The 20014-nt window shown below is 57.2% G+C and overlaps 1 protein-coding gene across 1 annotated transcript in view; it reads left to right on the top strand.

Annotated features, from left to right (window-relative positions):
- LOC122547584 (arf-GAP with coiled-coil, ANK repeat and PH domain-containing protein 2) overlaps nucleotides 1-20014 on the top strand; it is a 126095-nt gene that overhangs the window by 38690 nt on the left and 67391 nt on the right. The window contains exons 3-4 of the mRNA XM_087985752.1: nucleotides 7715-7759; nucleotides 9117-9212. Of these exons, the coding sequence (XP_087841878.1) occupies nucleotides 7715-7759; nucleotides 9117-9212 (141 nt within the window). The remainder of the gene's footprint in view (nucleotides 1-7714; nucleotides 7760-9116; nucleotides 9213-20014) is intronic.

Here is a 20014-nt window from a genome sequence, read left to right as displayed (position 1 = left end):
ATATCAGTGTTGTTACAGTGAGGGGTGTGGGGTATATCAGTGTGTTACAGTGAGGGGTGAGGGATATATCAGTGTGTTACAGTGAGGGGTGTGGGATATATCAGTGTGTTACAGTGAGGGGTGTGGGATATATCAGTGTGTTACAGTGAGGGGTGTGGGGTATATCAGTGTGTGACAGTGAGGGGTGTGGGATATATCAGTGTGTTACAGTGAGGGGTGTGGGATATATCAGTGTGTTACAGTGAGGGGTGTGGGATATATCAGTGTGTTACAGTGAGGGGTGTGGGGTATATCAGTGTGTTACAGTGAGGGGTGTGGGGTATATGAGTGTGTTACAGTGAGGGGTGTGGGATATATCAGTGTGTTACAGTGAGGGGTGTGGGATATATCAGTGTGTTACAGTGAGGGGTGTGGGATATATCAGTGTGTTACAGTGAGGGGTGTGGGATATATCAGTGTGTTACAGTGAGGGGTGTGGGGTATATCAGTGTGTGACAGTGAGGGGTGTGGGGTATATCAGTGTGTTACAGTGAGGGGTGAGGGGTATATCAGTGTGTTACAGTGAGGGGTGTGTGGGGTATATCAGTGTGTTACAGTGAGGTGTGTGGGGTATATCAGTGTGTTACAGTGAGGGGTGTGGGGTATATCAGTGTGTTACAGTGAGGGGTGTGGGGTATATCAGTGTGTTACAGTGAGGGGTGAGGGGTATATTAGTGTGTTACAGTGAGGGGTGTGGGGTATATCAGTGTGTGACTGTGAGGGGTGTGGGGTATATCAGTGTGTTACAGTGAGGGGTGTGGGGTATATCAGTGTGTGACAGTGAGGGGTGTGGGGTATATCAGTGTGTTACAGTGAGGGGTGTGGGATATATCAGTGCGTTACAGTGAGGGGTGTGGGGTATATCAGTGTGTTACAGTGAGGGGTGTGGGGTATATCAGTGTGTTACAGTGAGGGGTGTGGGGTATATCAGTGTGTCACAGTGAGGGGTGTGGGGTATATCAGTGTGTTACAGTGAGGGGTGTGGGGTATATCAGTGTGTTACAGTGTGGGGTGTGGGGTATATCAGTGTGTGACAGGGAGGGGTGTGGGATATATCAGTGTGTTACAGTGAGGGGTGTGGGGTATATCAGTGTGTTACAGTGAGGGGTGTGGGATATATCAGTGTGTTACAGTGAGGGGTGTGGGATATATCAGTGTGTGACAGTGAGGGGTGTGGGATATATCAGTGTGTTACAGTGAGGGGTGTGGGGTATATCAGTGTGTGACAGGGAGGGGTGTGGGATATATCAGTGTGTTACAGTGAGGGGTGTGGGGTATATCAGTGTGTGACAGGGAGGGGTGTGGGATATATCAGTGTGTTACAGTGAGGGGTGTGGGGTATATCAGTGTGTTACAGTGAGGAGTGTGGGGTATATCAGTGTGTTACAGTGAGGGGTGTGGGATATATCAGTGTGTTACAGTGAGGGGTGTGGGGTATATCAGTGTGTGACAGTGAGGGGTGTGGGGTATATCAGTGTGTTACAGTGAGGGATGTGGGGTATATCAGTGTGTGACAGGGAGGGGTGTGGGATATATCAGTGTGTTACAGTGAGGAGTGTGGGGTATATCAGTGTGTGACAGGGAGGGGTGTGGGATATATCAGTGTGTTACAGTGAGGGGTGTGGGGTATATCAGTGTGTTACAGTGAGGAGTGTGGGGTATATCAGTGTGTTACAGTGAGGGGTGTGGGATATATCAGTGTGTTACAGTGAGGGGTGTGGGGTATATCAGTGTGTGACAGTGAGGGGTGTGGGGTATATCAGTGTGTTACAGTGAGGGATGTGGGGTATATCAGTGTGTTACAGTGAGGGGTGTGGGGTATATCAGTGTGTTACAGTGAGGGGTGTGGGGTGTATCAGTGTGTTACAGTGAGGGGTGTGGGATATATCAGTGTGTTACAGTGAGGGGTGTGGGGTATATCAGTGTGTTACAGTGAGGGATGTGGGGTATATCAGTGTGTTACAGTGAGGGGTGTGGGGTATATCAGTGTGTTACAGTGAGGGGTGTGGGGTGTATCAGTGTGTTACAGTGAGGGGTGTGGGATATATCAGTGTGTTACAGTGAGGGGTGTGGGGTATATCAGTGTGTTACAGTGAGGGATGTGGGGTATATCAGTGTGTCACAGTGAGGGGTGTGGGGTATATCAGTGTGTTACAGTGAGGGGTGTGGGGTATATCAGTGTGTTACAGTGTGGGGTGTGGGGTATATCAGTGTGTGACAGGGAGGGGTGTGGGATATATCAGTGTGTTACAGTGAGGGGTGTGGGGTATATCAGTGTGTTACAGTGAGGGGTGTGGGATATATCAGTGTGTTACAGTGAGGGGTGTGGGATATATCAGTGTGTTACAGTGAGGGGTGTGGGATATATCAGTGTGTTACAGTGAGGGGTGTGGGATATATCAGTGTGTAACAGTGAGGGGTGTGGGGTATATCAGTGTGTTACAGTGAGGGGTGTGGGGTATATCAGTGTGTAACAGTGAGGGGTGTGGGGTATATCAGTGTGTTACAGTGAGGGGTGTGGGATATATCAGTGTGTTACAGTGAGGGGTGTGGGATATATCAGTGTGTAACAGTGAGGGGTGTGGGGTATATCAGTGTGTTACAGTGAGGGGTGTGGGATATATCAGTGTGTTACAGTGAGGGGTGTGGGATATATCAGTGTGTTACAGTGAGGGGTGTGGGATATATCAGTGTGTTACAGTGAGGGGTGTGGGATATATCAGTGTGTTACAGTGAGGGGTGTGGGATATATCAGTGTGTTACAGCGAGGGGTGTGGGGTATATCAGTGTGTTACAGTGAGGGATGTGGGATATATCAGTGTGTTACAGTGAGGGGTGTGGGATATATCAGTGTGTTACAGTGAGGGGTGTGGGATATATCAGTGTGTTACAGTGAGGGGTGTGGGATATATCAGTGTGTTACAGTGAGGGGTGTGGGATATATCAGTGTGTTACAGTGAGGGGTGTGGGATATATCAGTGTGTTACAGTGAGGGGTGTGGGATATATCAGTGTGTTACAGTGAGGGGTGTGGGGTATATCAGTGTGTTACAGTGAGGGGTGTGGGATATATCAGTGTGTTACAGTGAGGGGTGTGGGATATATCAGTGTGTTACAGTGAGGGGTGTGGGATATATCAGTGTGTTACAGTGAGGGGTGTGGGATATATCAGTGTGTTACAGCGAGGGGTGTGGGGTATATCAGTGTGTTACAGTGAGGGATGTGGGATATATCAGTGTGTTACAGTGAGGGGTGTGGGGTATATCAGTGTGTTACAGTGAGGGGTGTGGGGTATATCAGTGTGTGACAGTGAGGGGTGTGGGGTATATCAGTGTGTTACAGTGAGGGGTGTGGGGTATATCAGTGTGTGACAGTGAGGGGTGTGGGGTATATCAGTGTGTTACAGTGAGGGGTGTGGGGTATATCAGTGTGTTACAGTGAGGGGTGAGGGGTATATCAGTGTGTTACAGTGAGGGGTGTGGGGTATATCAGTGTGTTACAGTGAGGGGTGTGGGGTATATCAGTGTTGTTACAGTGAGGGGTGTGGGGTATATCAGTGTGTTACAGTGAGGGGTGAGGGATATATCAGTGTGTTACAGTGAGGGGTGTGGGATATATCAGTGTGTTACAGTGAGGGGTGTGGGATATATCAGTGTGTTACAGTGAGGGGTGTGGGGTATATCAGTGTGTTACAGTGAGGGGTGAGGGATATATCAGTGTGTTACAGTGAGGGGTGTGGGATATATCAGTGTGTTACAGTGAGGGGTGTGGGATATATCAGTGTGTTACAGTGAGGGGTGTGGGATATATCAGTGTGTTACAGTGAGGGGTGTGGGGTATATCAGTGTGTGACAGTGAGGGGTGTGGGATATATCAGTGTGTTACAGTGAGGGGTGTGGGATATATCAGTGTGTTACAGTGAGGGGTGTGGGATATATCAGTGTGTTACAGTGAGGGGTGTGGGGTATATCAGTGTGTTACAGTGAGGGGTGTGGGGTATATGAGTGTGTTACAGTGAGGGGTGTGGGATATATCAGTGTGTTACAGTGAGGGGTGTGGGATATATCAGTGTGTTACAGTGAGGGGTGTGGGATATATCAGTGTGTTACAGTGAGGGGTGTGGGATATATCAGTGTGTTACAGTGAGGGGTGTGGGGTATATCAGTGTGTGACAGTGAGGGGTGTGGGGTATATCAGTGTGTTACAGTGAGGGGTGAGGGGTATATCAGTGTGTTACAGTGAGGGGTGTGTGGGGTATATCAGTGTGTTACAGTGAGGGGTGTGGGATATATCAGTGTGTTACAGTGAGGTGTGTGGGGTATATCAGTGTGTTACAGTGAGGGGTGTGGGGTATATCAGTGTGTTACAGTGAGGGGTGTGGGGTATATCAGTGTGTGACAGTGAGGGGTGTGGGGTATATCAGTGTGTTACAGTGAGGGGTGTGGGATATATCAGTGTGTTACAGTGAGGTGTGTGGGGTATATCAGTGTGTTACAGTGAGGGGTGAAGGGTATATCAGTGTGTTACAGTGAGGGGTGTGGGATATATCAGTGTGTTACAGTGAGGGGTGTGTGGTATATCAGTGTGTTACAGTGAGGGGTGTGGGGTATATCAGTGTGTTACAGTGAGGGGTGAGGGGTATATCAGTGTGTTACAGTGAGGGGTGTGGGATATATCAGTGTGTGACAGTGAGGGGTGTGGGGTATATCAGTGTGTTACAGTGAGGGGTGTGGGGTATATCAGTGTGTGACAGTGAGGGGTGTGGGGTATATCAGTGTGTTACAGTGAGGGGTGTGGGATATATCAGTGTGTTACAGTGAGGGGTGTGGGGTATATCAGTGTGTGACAGTGAGGGGTGTGGGGTATATCAGTGTGTGACAGTGAGGGGTGTGGGGTATATCAGTGTGTTACAGTGAGGGGTGTGGGGTATATCAGTGTGTTACAGTGAGGGGTGTGGGGTATATCAGTGTGTTACAGTGAGGGGTGTGTGGGGTATATCAGTGTGTTACAGTGAGGGGTGTGGGGTATATCAGTGTGTTACAGTGAGGGGTGTGGGGTATATCAGTGTGTTACAGTGAGGGGTGTGGGGTATATCAGTGTGTGACAGTGAGGGGTGTGGGGTATATCAGTGTGTGACAGTGAGGGGTGTGGGGTATATCAGTGTGTTACAGTGAGGGGTGTGGGGTATATCAGTGTGTTACAGTGAGGGATATATCAGTGTGTTACAGTGAGGGGTGTGGGGTATATCAGTGTGTTACAGTGAGGGGTGTGGGATATATCAGTGTGTTACAGTGAGGGGTGTGGGATATATCAGTGTGTTACAGTGAGGGGTGTGGGATATATCAGTGTGTTACAGTGAGGGGTGTGGGGTATATCAGTGTGTTACAGTGAGGGGTGTGGGATATATCAGTGTGTTACAGTGAGGGGTGTGGGGTATATCAGTGTGTTACAGTGAGGGGTGTGGGATATATCAGTGTGTTACAGTGAGGGGTGTGGGGTATATCAGAGTGTTACAGTGAGGGGTGTGGGGTATATCAGTGTGTTACAGTGAGGGGTGTGGGATATATCAGTGTGTTACAGTGAGGGGTGTGGGGTATATCAGTGTGTTACAGTGAGGGGTGTGGGGTATATCAGTGTGTTACAGTGAGGGGTGTGGGGTATATCAGTGTGTTACAGTGAGGGGTGTGGGGTATATCAGTGTGTTACAGTGAGGGGTGTGGGGTATATCAGTGTGTTACAGTGAGGGGTGTGGGGTATATCAGTGTGTTACAGTGAGGGGTGTGTGGGGTATATCAGTGTGTTACAGTGAGGGGTGTGGGATATATCAGTGTGTTACAGTGAGGGGTGTGGGGTATATCAGTGTGTTACAGTGAGGGGTGTGGGATATATCAGTGTGTTACAGTGAGGGGTGTGGTGTATATCAGTGTGTTACAGTGAGGGGTGTGGGATATATCAGTGTGTTACAGTGAGGGGTGTGGGATATATCAGTGTGTTACAGTGAGGGATGTGGGGTATATCAGTGTGTTACAGTGAGGGGTGTGGGATATATCAGTGTGTTACAGTGAGTGGTGTGGGGTATATCAGTGTGTTACAGTGAGGGGTGTGGGCTATATCAGTGTGTTACAGTGAGGGGTGTGGGGTATATCAGTGTGTTACAGTGAGGGGTGTGGGATATATCAGTGTGTTACAGTGAGGGGTGTGGGGTATATCAGTGTGTTACAGTGAGGGGTGTGGGGTATATCAGGGTGTTACAGTGAGGGGTGTGGGGTATATCAGTGTGTTACAGTGAGGGGTGTGGGATATATCAGTGTGTTACAGTGAGGGGTGTGGGGTATATCAGTGTGTTACAGTGAGGGGTGTGGGGTATATCAGTGTGTTACAGTGAGGGGTGTGGGATATATCAGTGTGTTACAGTGAGGGGTGAGGGGTATATCAGTGTGTTACAGTGAGTGGTGAGGGGTATATCAGTGTGTTACAGTGAGTGGTGAGGGGTATATCAGTGTGTTACAGTGAGGGGTGTGGGGTATATCAGTGTGTTACAGTGAGGGGTGTGGGATATATCAGTGTGTTACAGTGAGGGGTGTGGGATATATCAGTGTGTTACAGTGAGGGGTGTGGGATATATCAGTGTGTTACAGTGAGTGGTGAGGGGTATATCAGTGTGTTACAGTGAGGGGTGTGGGATATATCAGTGTGTTACAGTGAGGTGTGTGGGGTATATCAGTGTGTTACAGTGAGGGGTGTGGGATATATCAGTGTGTTACAGTGAGGGGTGTGGGGTATATCAGTGTGTTACAGTGAGGGGTGTGGGGTATATCAGTGTGTTACAGTGAGTGGTGAGGGGTATATCAGTGTGTTACAGTGAGTGGTGAGGGGTATATCAGTGTGTTACAGTGAGGGGTGTGGGGTATATCAGTGTGTTACAGTGAGGGGTGTGGGATATATCAGTGTGTTACAGTGAGGGGTGTGGGATATATCAGTGTGTTACAGTGAGGGGTGTGGGATATATCAGTGTGTGACAGTGAGGGGTGTGGGATATATCAGTGTGTTACAGTGAGGGGTGTGGGATATATCAGTGTGTTACAGTGAGGGGTGTGGGGTATATCAGTGTGTGACAGTGAGGGGTGTGGGCTATATCAGTGTGTGACAGTGAGGGGTGTGGGGTATATCAGTGTGTTACAGTGAGGGGTGTGGGGTATATCAGTGTGTTACAGTGAGTGGTGAGGGGTATATCAGTGTGTTACAGTGAGGGGTGTGGGATATATCAGTGTGTTACAGTGAGGTGTGTGGGGTATATCAGTGTGTTACAGTGAGGGGTGTGGGATATATCAGTGTGTTACAGTGAGTGGTGAGGGGTATATCAGTGTGTTACAGTGAGTGGTGAGGGGTATATCAGTGTGTGACAGTGAGGGGTGTGGGGTATATCAGTGTGTTACAGTGAGGGGTGTGGGGTATATCAGTGTGTTACAGTGAGGGGTGTGGGATATATCAGTGTGTTACAGTGAGGGGTGTGGGATATATCAGTGTGTTACAGTGAGGGGTGTGGGATATATCAGTGTGTTACAGTGAGGGGTGTGGGATATATCAGTGTGTTACAGTGAGGGGTGTGGGGTATATCAGTGTGTTACAGTGAGTGGGGGGTGACGTGTTAATTGGAATTTTTTTGCATTTTTCAGATGAATGCTTTTGAGATCCAGAAGAAGTTTAAAATCCTGAACACGGTTAGTAAGATCCTCCCTCATTGCTGACCCTCCCTCAGCCCCGACCCTCCCTCAGCACCGACCCTCCCTCAGCACCGACCCTCCCTCAGCACCGACCCTCCCTCAGCACCGACCCTCCCTCAGCCCCGACCCTCCCTCAGCACCGACCCTCCCTCAGCACCGACCCTCCCTCAGCACCGACCCTCCCTCAGCCCTGACCCTCCCTCAGCCCTGACTCTCCCTCAGCCCCGACCCTCCCTCAGCACCGACCCTCCCTCAGCCCCGACCCTCCCACAGCACCGACCCTCCCTCAGCACTGACCCTCCCTCAGCACCGACCCTCCCTCAGCACCGACCCTCCCTCAGCGCTGACTCTCCCTCAGCCCCGACCCTCCCTCAGCACCGACCCTCCCTCAGCACCGACCCTCCCTCAGCCCTGACCCTCCCTCAGCCCCGACCCTCCCTCAGCCCCGACCCTCCCTCAGCACCGACCCTCCCTCAGCACCGACCCTCCCTCAGCACCGACCCTCCCTCAGCACCGACCCTCCCTCAGCCCTGACCCTCCCTCAGTGCCGACCCTCCCTCAGCGCCGACCCTCCCTCAGCACTGACCCTCCCTCAGCCCTGACCCTCCCTCAGCAGTGACCCTCCCTCAGCAGTGACCCTCCCTCAGCACCGACCCTCCCTCAGCCCCGACCCTCCCTCAGCACCGACCCTCCCTCAGCACCGACCCTCCCTCAGCACCGACCCTCCCTCAGCCCTGACCCTCCCTCAGCCCTGACCCTCCCTCAGCCCTGACCCTCCCTCAGCACCGACCCTCCCTCAGCCCTGACCCTCCCTCAGCACCGACCCTCCCTCAGCACCGACCCTCCCTCAGCACCGACCCTCCCTCAGCACTGACCCTCCCTCAGCACTGTCCCTCCCTCAGCACTGACCCTCCCTCAGCACCGACCCTCCCTCAGCACTCACCCTCCCTCAGCACCGACCCTCCCTCAGCGCCGACCCTCCCTCAGCGCCGACCCTCCCTCAGCGCCGACCCTCCCTCAGCACTGACCCTCCCTTAGCCCTGACCCTCCCGCGGCACCGACCCTCCCTCAGCCCTGACCCTCCCTCAGCACCGACCCTCCCTCAGCACCGACCCTCCCTCAGCCCCGACCCTCCCTCAGCACCGACCCTCCCTCAGCCCCGACCCTCCCTCAGCCCCGACCCTCCCTCAGCACCGACCCTCCCTCAGCCCCGACCCTCCCTCAGCACTGACCCTCCCTCAGCCCCGACCCTCCCCCTTTGGGATGTGTGAGATCCGGGTTGATGGGTCTGCCTGTAGCTTGTGTTCCGCAGCGGTGCGTTTTTCACCTCTCCTGTCTCCCTCTGTTGCCCCAGATCTTGGCTTACCTCAAATCCGAGCACACCTTCTTCCACCAAGGCTATGACCTGGTCACCGACCTCGCTCCCCTGATGAAGATGATCTTTTCTCAGGTAATCTTGTCTCCTCCCAGTACCCCAGCAGCGCCATCCCCACCTTCCCCTTCCTCTCCCACCGCACAAAAGTGCGCTTGTGCAGTGAACTGGAAGGGTTCTGGGTCCATTGGGGGATGGTGTAGAGCGGGAGGGAACGGGGAAGGGGTTTGGGGTCCATTGGGGGACGGTGTAGAGCGGGAAGGAACGGGAAAGGGGTTTGGGGTCCATTGGGGATGGTGGAGAGCGGGAGGGAACGGGGAAGGGGTTTGGGGTCCATTGGGGATAGTGTAGAGCGGGAGGGAACAGGGAAGGGGTTTAGGGTCAATTGGGGTCGGTGTAGAGCAGGAGGGAACGGGGAAGGGGTTTGGGGTCCATTGGGGTCGTCTTAGAGCCGGAGGGAACGGGGAAGGGGTTTGGGGTCCATTGTGGACGGTGCAGAGCGGGAAGGAGCGGGGTAGGGTTCTGGGTCCATTGGGGATGGTGTAGAGCGGGAGGGAACGGGGAAGGGGTTTGGGGTCCATTGGGGACGGTGTAGAGCGGGAGGGAACGGGGAAGGGGTTTGGGGTCCATTGGGGAAGGTGTAGAGCGGGAGGGAACAGGAAGGGGTTTGGGGTCCATTGGGGACGGTGTAGAGCGGGAGGGAACGGGAAGGCGTTTGCGGTCCATTGGGGACGGTGTAGAGAGGGCGGGAACAGGAAGGGGTTTGGGGTCCATTGGGACGGTATAGAGTGGGAGGGAACGGGGAAGGGGTTTGGGGTCGGTGTAGAGCGGGAGGGAACGGGGAAGGGTTTTGGGGTCCATTGGGGAAGGTGTACAGCGGGTGGGAACGGGGAAGGGGTTTGGGGTCCATTGGGGACGGTGTAGAGTGGGAGGGAACGGGGAAGGGGTTTGGGGTCCATTGGGGGACGGTCTAGAGCGGGAGGGAACGGGGAAGGGGTTTGGGGTCCATTGGGGACGGTGTAGTGCGGGAGGGAACGGGGAAGAGGTTTAGGGTCAATTGGGGTCGGTGTAGAGCGGGAGTGAATGGGGAAGGGGTTTGGGGTCCATTGGGGGACGGTGTAGAGCGGGAGGGAACGGGGAAGGGGTTTGGGGTCCATTGGGGACGGTGTAGAGCGGGAGGGAATGGGGAAGGGGTTTAGGGTCAATTGGGGTCGGTGTAGAGCAGGAGGGAACGGGGAAGGGGTTTGGGACGCATTGGGGATGATGTAGAGCGGGAGGTAACGGAGAAGGGGTTTGGAGTCCTTTGGGGATGGTGTAGAGCGGGAGGGAACGGGGAAGAAGTTTGGGGTCCATTGGGGACGGTGTAGAGAGGGAGGGAACAGGAAGGGGTTTGGGGTCCATTGGGGACGGTGTAGAGCGGGAGGGAACGGGAAGGCATTTGGGGTCCATTGGGGACGGTGTAGAGAGGGCGGGAACAGGAAGGGGTTTGGGGTCCATTGGGGACGGTGTAGAGCGGGAGGGAACGGGGAAGGGGTTTGGGGTCCGTGTAGAGCGGGAGGGAACGGGGAAGGGTTTTGGAGTCCATTGGGGAGGTGTAGAGCGGGAGGGAACAGGGAAGGGGTTTGGGGTCCATTCGGGACGGTGTAGAGAGGGAGGGAACAGGAAGGGGTTTGGGGTCCATTGGGCACGGTGTAGAGCGGGAGGGAACGGGGAAGGGGTTTGGGGTCCATTGGGGACGGTGTACAGCGGGAGGGAACGGGGAAGGGGTTTGGGGTCCATTGGGGATGGTGTAGAGCGGGAGGGAATGGGGAAGGGGTTTGGGGTCCATTGGGGACGGTGTAGAGCAGGAGGGAACGGGGAAGGGGTTTGGGGTCAGTGTAGAGCGGGAGGGAACGGGGAAGGGTTTTGGGGTCCATTGGGGACGGTGTACAGCGGGAGGCAACGGGGAAGGGGTTTGGGGTCCATTGGGGGACGGTGTAGAGCGGGAGGGAACGGGGAAGGGGTTTGGGGTCCATTGGTGACGGTGTAGAGCGGGAGGGAATGGGAAAGGGGTTTGGGGTCCATTGGGGACGGTGTAGAGCGGGCGGGAACGGGGAAGGGGTTTGGGGTCCATTTGGGACGGTGTAGAGCAGGAGGGAACGGGGAAGGGGTTTGGGGTCCATTGGGGACGCTGTAGAGCGGGAGGGAACAGGGAAGGGGTTTTGGGTCCATTGGGGACAGTGTAGAGCGGGAGGGAACAGGGAAGCGGTTTGGGGTCCATTGGGGACGGTGTAGAGCGGGAGGGAATGGGGAAGGGGTTTGGGGTCCACTGGGGACGGTGTAGAGTGGGAGGGAACAGGGAAGGGGTTTGGGGTCCATTGGGGACAGTGTAGAGCGGGAGGGAACGGGGAAGTGGTTTGGGGTCCATTGGGGACGGTGTAGAGCGGGAGGGAACAGGGAAGGGGTTTGGGGTCCATGAGGGACAGTGTAGAGCGGGAGGGAATGGGGAAGGGGTTTGGGGTCCATTGGGGACGGTGTAGAGCGGGAGGGAACAGGGAAGGGGTTTGGGGTCTATTGGGGACGGTGTTGAGCGGGAGTGAATGGGGAAGGGGTGTGCGGTCCATCGGGACGGTGTAGAGGGGGAGGGAACGGGGAAGGGCTTTGGGGCCCACTGGGGTTGGTGAAGAGCGGGAGGGAACTGGGAAGGGGTTTGGGGTCCATTGGGGACGGTGTAGAGCAGGAGGGAAAGAGGGGTTTGGGATCCATTGGGCCGGTGTGGAGCGGGAGGGAACAGGAAGGGGTTTAGGGTCAATTGGGGTCGGTGTAGAGCAGGAGGGAACGGGGAAGGGGTTTGGGACGCATTGGGGATGATGTAGAGCGGGAGGTAACGGAGAAGCGGTTTGGAGTCCTTTGGGGATGGTGTAGAGCGGGAGGGAACGGGGAAGGGGTTTGGGGTCCATTGGGGACGCTGTAGAGCGGGAGGGAACAGGGAAGGGGTTTTGGGTCCATTGGGGACAGTGTAGAGCGGGAGGGAACAGGGAAGGGGTTTGGGGTCCATTGGGGACGGTGTAGAGCGGGAGGGAATGGGGAAGGGGTTTGGGGTGCATTGGGGACGGTGTAGAGTGGGAGGGAACAGGGAAGGGGTTTGGGGTCCACTGGGGACAGTGTAGAGCGGGAGGGAACGGGGAAGTGGTTTGGGGTCCATTGGGGACGGTATAGAGCGGGAGGGAACAGGGAAGGGGTTTGGGGTCCATGAGGGACAGTGTAGAGCGGGAGGGAACGGGGAAGGGGTTTGGGGTCCATTGGGGACGGTGTAGAGCGGGAGGGAACAGGGAAGGGGTTTGGGGTCTATTGGGGACGGTGTTGAGCGGGAGTGAATGGGGAAGGGGTGTGCGGTCCATCGGGACGGCGTAGAGGGGGAGGGAACGGGGAAGGGCTTTGGGGCCCACTGGGGTTGGTGAAGAGCGGGAGGGAACTGGGAAGGGTTTTGGGGTCCATTGGGGACGGTGTAGAGCAGGAGGGAAAGAGAAGGGGTTTGGGATCCATTGGGCCGGTGTGGAGCGGGAGGGAACAGGAAGGAGTTGGGGTCCATCGGAGGACGGCATAGAGTGGGAGGGAACGGGGAAGGGGTTTGGGCTCCATTGGGGGACGGTGTAGAGCGGGAGGGAACGGGGAAGGGGTTTGGGCTCCATTGGGGACAATGCAGAGCGGGAGGGAATGGGGAAGGGGTTTGGGCTCCACTGGGGACGGTGGAGAGAGGGAGGGAACAGGAAGGGGTTTGGCGTCCATTGGGGATGGTAGTAGAGAGGGAGGGAACGGGAAGGGGTTTGGGTTCCATTGGGGACGGTGTAGAGCGGGAGGGAACGGGGAAGGGGTTTGGGGTCCATTGGGGATGGTGTCGAGCGGGAGGGAACGGGGAAGCGTTTTGGGGTCCATTGGGGACGGTGTACAGCGGGAGGGAACGGGGAAGGGGTTTGGGGTCCATTGGGGATGGTGTAGAGCGGGAGGGAATGGGGAATGGGGAAGGGGTTTGGGGTCCATTGGGGACGGTGTAGAGCAGGAGGGAACGGGGAAGGGGTTTGGGGTCAGTGTAGAGCGGGAGGGAACGGGGAAGGGGTTTGGGGTCCATTGGGGATGGTAGTAGAGAGGGAGGGAACGGGAAGGGGTTTGGGTTCCATTGGGGACGGTGTAGAGCGGGAGGGAATGGGGAAGGGGTTTGGGGTCCATTGGGGACGGTGTAGAGCAGGAGGGAACGGGGAAGGGGTTTGGGGTCAGTGTAGAGCGGGAGGGAACGGGGAAGGGTTTTGGGGTCCATTGGGGACGGTGTACAGCGGGAGGCAACGGGGAAGGGGTTTGGGGTCCATTGGAGGACGGTGTAGAGCGGGAGGGAACGGGGAAGGGGTTTGGGGTCCATTGGGGACGGTGTAGAGCGGGAGGGAATGGGAAAGGTGTTTGGGGTCCATTGGGGACGGTGTCGAGCGGGCGGGAACGGGGAAGGGGTTTGGGGTCCTTTTGGGACGGTGTAGAGCAGGAGGGAACGGGGAAGGGGTTTGGGGTCCATTGGGGACGCTGTAGAGCGGGAGCGAACAGGGAAGGGGTTTTGGGTCCATTGGGGACAGTGTAGAGCGGGAGGGAACAGGGAAGGGGTTTGTGGTCCATTGGGGACGGTGTAGAGCGGGAGGGAATGGGGAAGGGGTTTGGGGTCCATTGGGGACGGTGTAGAGCAGGAGGGAACGGGGAAGGGGTTTGGGGTCCATTGGGGACGGTGTAGAGCGGGAGGGAACAGGGAAGGGGTTTGGTGACCCATTGGGGACAGTGTGAGGGAACGGGGAAGGGGTTTGGTGACCTACTGGGGACAGTGTGAGGGAACGGGGACGGGGTTTGGTGGGCCATTGGGGACAGTGTGAGGGAACGGGGAAGGGGTTTGGTGACCCATTGGGGACAGTGTGAGGGAACGGGGAAGGGGTTTGGGGTCCCATTGGGGACAGTGTGAGGGAACGGGGAAGGGGTTTGGGGTCCATTGGGGACAGTGTGAGGGAACGAGGACGGGGTTTGGTGGCCCATTGGGGACAGTGTGAGGGAACGGGGAAGGGGTTTGGTGACCCATTGGGGACAGTGTGAGGGAACGGGGAAGGGGTTTGGGGTCCCATTGGGGACAGTGTGAGGGAACGGGGAAGGGGTTTGGTGACCCATTGGGGACAGTGTGAGGGAACGGGGGAGGGGTTTGGTGGCCCATTGGGGACAGTGTGAGGGAACGGGGAAGGGGTTTGGTGACCCACTGGGGACAGTGTGAGGGAATGGGGAAGGGGTTTGGGGCCCATTGGGGACAGTGTGAGGGAACGGGGACGGGGTTTGGTGACCCATTGGGGACAGTGTGAGGGAACGGGGAAGGGGTTTGGTGACCCATTGGGGACAGTGTGAGGGAACGGGGAAGGGGTTTGGGGCCCCTTGGGGACAGTGTGAGGGAACGGGGAAGGGGTTTGGTGACCCATTGGGGACAGTGTGAGGGAACGGGGACCGGGTTTGGTGACCTACTGGGGACAGTGTGAGGGAACGGGGACGGGGTTTGGTGGGCCATTGGGGACAGTGTGAGGGAACGGGGAAGGGGTTTGGTGACCCATTGGGGACAGTGTGAGGGAACGGGGAAGGGGTTTGGGGTCCCATTGGGGACAGTGTGAGGGAACGGGGAAGGTGTTTGGTGGCCCATTGGGGACAGTGTGAGGGGACGGGGACGGGGTTTGGTGACCCATTGGGGACAGTGTGTGGGAACGGGGAAGGGGTTTGGTGGCCTATTGGGGACAGTGTGAGCGAACGGGGAAGGGGGTTGGTGGCCATTGCGGACAGTGTGAGGGAACGGGGAAGGGGTTTGGTGGCCCATTGGGGACAGTGTGAGGGAACGGGGAAGGGGTTTGGTGACCTACTGGGTACAGTGTGAGGGAACGGGGAAGGGGTTTGGTGGCCCACTGGGGACAGTGTGAGGGAACGGGGAAGTGTTTTGGTGACCCATTGGGGACAGTGTGAGGAAACGGGGAAGGGGTTTGGTGACCTATTGGGTACAGTGTGAGGGAACGGGGAAGGGGTTTGGTGACCTATTGGGGACAGTGTGATCGAACGGGGAAGGGGTTTGGTGGCCCATTGGGGACAGTGTGAGGGAACGGGGAAGGGGTTTGGTGACCTATTGGGGACAGTGTGAGAGAACGGGGAAGGGGTTTGGTGACCTATTGGGGACAGTGTGAGGGAACGGGGAAGGGGTTTGGGGTCCATCGGGGACAGTGTGAGGGAACGGGGAAGGGGTTTGGTGACCCATTGGGGACAGTCTGAGGGAACGGGGACGGGGTTTGGTTACCCATTGGGGACAGTGTGAGGGAACGGGGAAGGGGTTTGGTGACCCATTGGGGACAGTGTGAGGGAACGGGGACGGGGTTTGGTGGGCCATTGGGGACAGTGTGAGGGAACGGGGAAGGGGTTTGGTGACCCATTGGGGACAGTGTGAGGGAACGGGGAAGGGGTTTGGTGGCCCATTGGGGACAGTGTGAGGGGACGGGGAAGGGGTTTGGTGACCCATTGGGGACAGTGTGAGGGAACGGGGAAGGGGTTTGGTGACCCATTGGGGACAGTGTGAGGGGACGGAGACGGGGTTTGGTGACCCATTGGGGACAGTGTGAGGGAACGGGGAAGGGGTTTGGTGGCCCATTGGGGACAGTGTGAGGGAACGGGGAAGGGGGTTGGTGGCCATTGGGGACAGTGTGAGGGAACGGGGAAGGGGTTTGGTGACCCATTGGTGACATTGTGAGGGAACGGGGAAGGGGTTTGGAGTCCATTGGGGACAGTGTGTGGGAACGGGGAAGGGGTTTGGGGCCCATTGGGGACATTGTGAGGGAACGGGGAAGGGGTTTGGTGACCCATTGGGGACAGTGTGAGGGAACGGGGAAGGGGTTTGGTGACCTATTGGGTACAGTGTGAGGGAACGGGGAAGGGGTTTGGTGACCTATTGGGGACAGTGTGATCGAACGGGGAAGGGGTTTGGTGGCCCATTGGGGACAGTGTGAGGGGACGGGGAAGGGGTTTGGTGACCTATTGGGGACAGTGTGAGGGAACGGGGAAGGGGTTTGGTGACCTATTGGGGACAGTGTGAGGGAACGGGGAAGGGGTTTGGTGACCTATTGGGGACAGTGTGTGGGAACGGGGAAGGGGTTTGGTGGCCCATTGGGGACAGTGTGAGGGAACGGGGAAGGGGTTTGGTGGCCCATTGGGGACAGTGTGAGGGAACGGGGAAGGGGTTTGGTGGCCCATTGGGGACAGTGTGAGGGAACGGGGAAGGGGTTTGGTGGGCCATTGGGGACAGTGTGAGGGAACGGGGAAGGGGTTTGGTGACCCATTGGGGACAGTGTGAGGGAACGGGGAAGGGGTTTGGTGACCTATTGGGTACAGTGTGAGGGAACGGGGAAGGGGTTTGGTGACCTATTGGGGACAGTGTGATCGAACGGGGAAGGGGTTTGGTGGCCCATTGGGGACAGTGTGAGGGGACGGGGAAGGGGTTTGGTGACCTATTGGGGACAGTGTGAGGGAACGGGGAAGGGGTTTGGTGACCTATTGGGGACAGTGTGTGGGAACGGGGAAGGGGTTTGGTGGCCCATTGGGGACAGTGTGAGGGAACGGGGAAGGGGTTTGGTGGCCCATTGGGGACAGTGTGAGGGAACGGGGAAGGGGTTTGGTGGCCCATTGGGGACAGTGTGAGGGGACGGGGAAGGGGTTTGGTGACCTATTGGGGACAGTGTGATCGAACGGGGAAGGGGTTTGGTGGCCCATTGGGGACAGTGTGAGGGAACGGGGAAGGGGTTTGGTGACCCATTGGGGACAGTGGGAGGGAACGGGGAAGGGGTTTGGTGACCCATTGGGGACAGTGTGAGGGAACGGGGACGAGGTTTGGTGGGCCATTGGGGACAGTGTGAGGGAACGGGGAAGGGGTTTGGGGTCCATCGGGGACAGTGTGAGGGAACGGGGAAGGGGTTTGGTGACCCATTGGGGACAGTGTGAGGGAACGGGGACGGGGTTTGGTGACCCATTGGGGACAGTGTGAGGGAACGGGGACGGGGTTTGGTGGGCCATTGGGGACAGTGTGAGGGAACGGGGAAGGGGTTTGGTGACCCATTGGGGACAGTGTGAGGGAATGGGGAAGGGGTTTGGGGTCCATCGGGGACAGTGTGAGGGAACGGGGAAGGGGTTTGGTGACCCATTGGGGACAGTGTGAGGGAACGTGGAAGGGGTTTGGTGACCCATTGGGGACAGTGTGAGGGAACGGGGACGGGGTTTGGTGGGCCATTGGGGACAGTGTGAGGGAACGGGGAAGGGGTTTGGTGACCCATTGGGGACAGTGTGAGGGAACAGGGACGGGGTTTGGTGACCCACTGGGGACAGTGTGAGGGAACGGGGAAGGGGTTTGGTGACCCATTGGGGACAGTGTGAGGGAACGGGGAAGGGGTTTGGGGTCCATTGGGGACAGTGTGAGGGAACGGGGAAGGGGTTTGGTGGCCCATTGGTGACAGTGTGAGGGGACGGGGAAGGGGTTTGGTGGCCCATTGGGGACAGTGTGAGGGAACGGGGAAGGGGTTTGGTGGCCCATTGGGGACAGTGTGAGGGAACGGGGAAGGGGTTTGGTGCCCCTTGGGGACAGTGTGAGGGAACGGGGAAGGGGTTTGGTGGCTCATTGGGGACATTGTGAGGGAACGGGGACGGGGTTTGGTGGCTCATTGGGGACAGTGTGAGGGAACGGGGAAGGGGTTTGGTGGCTCATTGGGGACAGTGTGAGGGAACGGGGAAGGGGTTTAGTGGCCCATTGGGGACAGTGTGAGGGAACGGGGAAGGGGTTTGGTGACCCATTGGGGACAGTGTGAGGGAACGGGGAACGGGTTTGGTGACCCATTGGGGACATTGTGAGGGAACGGGGAAGGGGTTTGGTGAGCCACTGGGGACAGTGTGAGGGAACGGGGAAGGGGTTTGGTGGGCCATTGGGAACAGTGTGAGGGAACGGGGAAGGGGTTTGGTGACCCATTGGGGACATTGTGAGGGAACGGGGAAGGGGTTTGGTGAGCCACTGGGGACAGTGTGAGGGAACGGGGAAGGGGTTTGGTGGGCCATTGGGGACAGTGTGAGGGAACGGGGAAGGGGTTTGGTGGCCCATTGGGGACAGTGTGAGGGAACGGGGAAGGGGTTTGGGGCCCATTGGGGACAGTGTGAGGGAACGGGGAAGGGGTTTGGTGGTCCATTGGAGACAGTGTGAGGGAACGGGGAAGGGGTTTGGGGCCCATTGGGGACAGTGTGAGGGAACGGGGAATGGGTTTGGTGGCCCATTGGAGACAGTGTGAGGGGACTGGGAAGGGGTTTGGGGTCCATTGGGGACAGTGTGAGGGAACGGGGAAGGGGTTTGGGGTCCCATTGGGGACAGTGTGAGGGAACGGGGAAGGGGTTTGGTGGCCCATTGGGGACAGTGTGAGGGAACGGGGAAGGGGTTTGGTGACCCTTGTTGACCCATTGGGGACAGTGTGAGGGAACGGGGAAGGGGTTTGGTGCCCCTTGGGGACAGTGTGAGGGAACGGGGAAGGGGTTTGGTGGCCCATTGGGGACAGTGTGAGGGAACGGGGAAGGGGTTTGGTGACCTATTGGGGACAGTGTGAGGGAACGGGGAAAGGGTTTGGTGACCCATTGGGGACGGTGTGAGGGAACGGGGTCGGGGTTTGTTGGCCCATTGGGGACAGTGTGAGGGAACGGGGAAGGGGTTTGGTGACCCATTGGGGACAGTGTGAGGGAACGGGGAAGGGGTTTGGACGCCCATTGGGGACAGTGTGAGGGAACGGGGAAGGGGTTTGGTGACCCACTGGGGACGGTGTGAGGGAACGGGCAAGGGGTTTGGTGACCCATTGGGGACAGTGTGAGGGAACGGGGAAGGGGTTTGGTGGCCCAGTGTGGACAGTGTGAGGAAACGGGGAAGGGGTTTGTGGTCCACTGGGCGCAGTGTGAGGGAACGGGGTAGGGGTTCGGGATTCATTGGGGACGGTGTAGAGCGGGAGGGAACAGGGAAGGTGTTTGGGGTCCATTGGGGACGGTGTAGAGCGGGAGGGAACGGGGAAGGGGTTTGGGGCCCATTGGGGACAGTGTGAGGGAACGGGGAAGGGGTTTGGTGACCCATTGGACACAGTGTGAGGGAACGGGGAAGGGGTTTGGTGGCCCATTGGGGACAGTGTGAGGAAACGGGGAAGGGATTTGGTGACCCATTGGGGACAGTGTGAGGGAACGGGGAAGGGGTTTGGTGGCCCATTGGGGACAGTGTGAGGGAACGGGGAAGGGGTTTGGTGACCCACTGGGGACAGTGTGAGGGGACGGGGAAGGGGTTTGGTTGCCCATTGGGGACAGTGTGAGGGAACGGGGAAGGGGTTTGGTGACCCATTGGGGACAGTGTGAGGAAACGGGGAAGGGATTTGGTGACCCACTGGGGACAGTGTGAGGGAACGGGGGAGGGGGTTTGGTGGCCCATTGGGGACAGTGTGAGGGAACGGGGAAGGGGTTTGGTGGCCCATTGGGGACAGTGTGAGGGAACGGGGAAGGGATTTGGTGACCCATTGGGGACAGTGTGAGGGAACGGGGGAGGGGTTTGGTGGCCCATTGGGGACAGTGTGAGGGAACGGGGAAGGGATTTGGTGACCCATTGGGGACAGTGTGAGGGAACGGGGAAGGGGTTTGGTGGCCCATTGGGGACAGTGTGAGGGAACGGGGAAGGGATTTGGTGACCCATTGGGGACAGTGTGAGGGAACGGGGGAGGGGGTTTGGTGGCCCATTGGGGACAGTGTGAGGGAACGGGGAAAGGGTTTGGTGACCCATTGGGGACAGTGTGAGGGAACGGGGA

Source organism: Chiloscyllium plagiosum, unplaced genomic scaffold, assembly GCF_037043375.1.
Source record: "Chiloscyllium plagiosum isolate Xiang-an unplaced genomic scaffold, Cpla_swu_hap1 HiC_scaffold_217, whole genome shotgun sequence".
NCBI classification, from domain to species: Eukaryota; Metazoa; Chordata; class Chondrichthyes; order Orectolobiformes; family Hemiscylliidae; genus Chiloscyllium; species Chiloscyllium plagiosum.
Note: the sequence above shows the minus strand (reverse complement) of the source record. Positions and strands in the feature narration are given on the sequence as shown.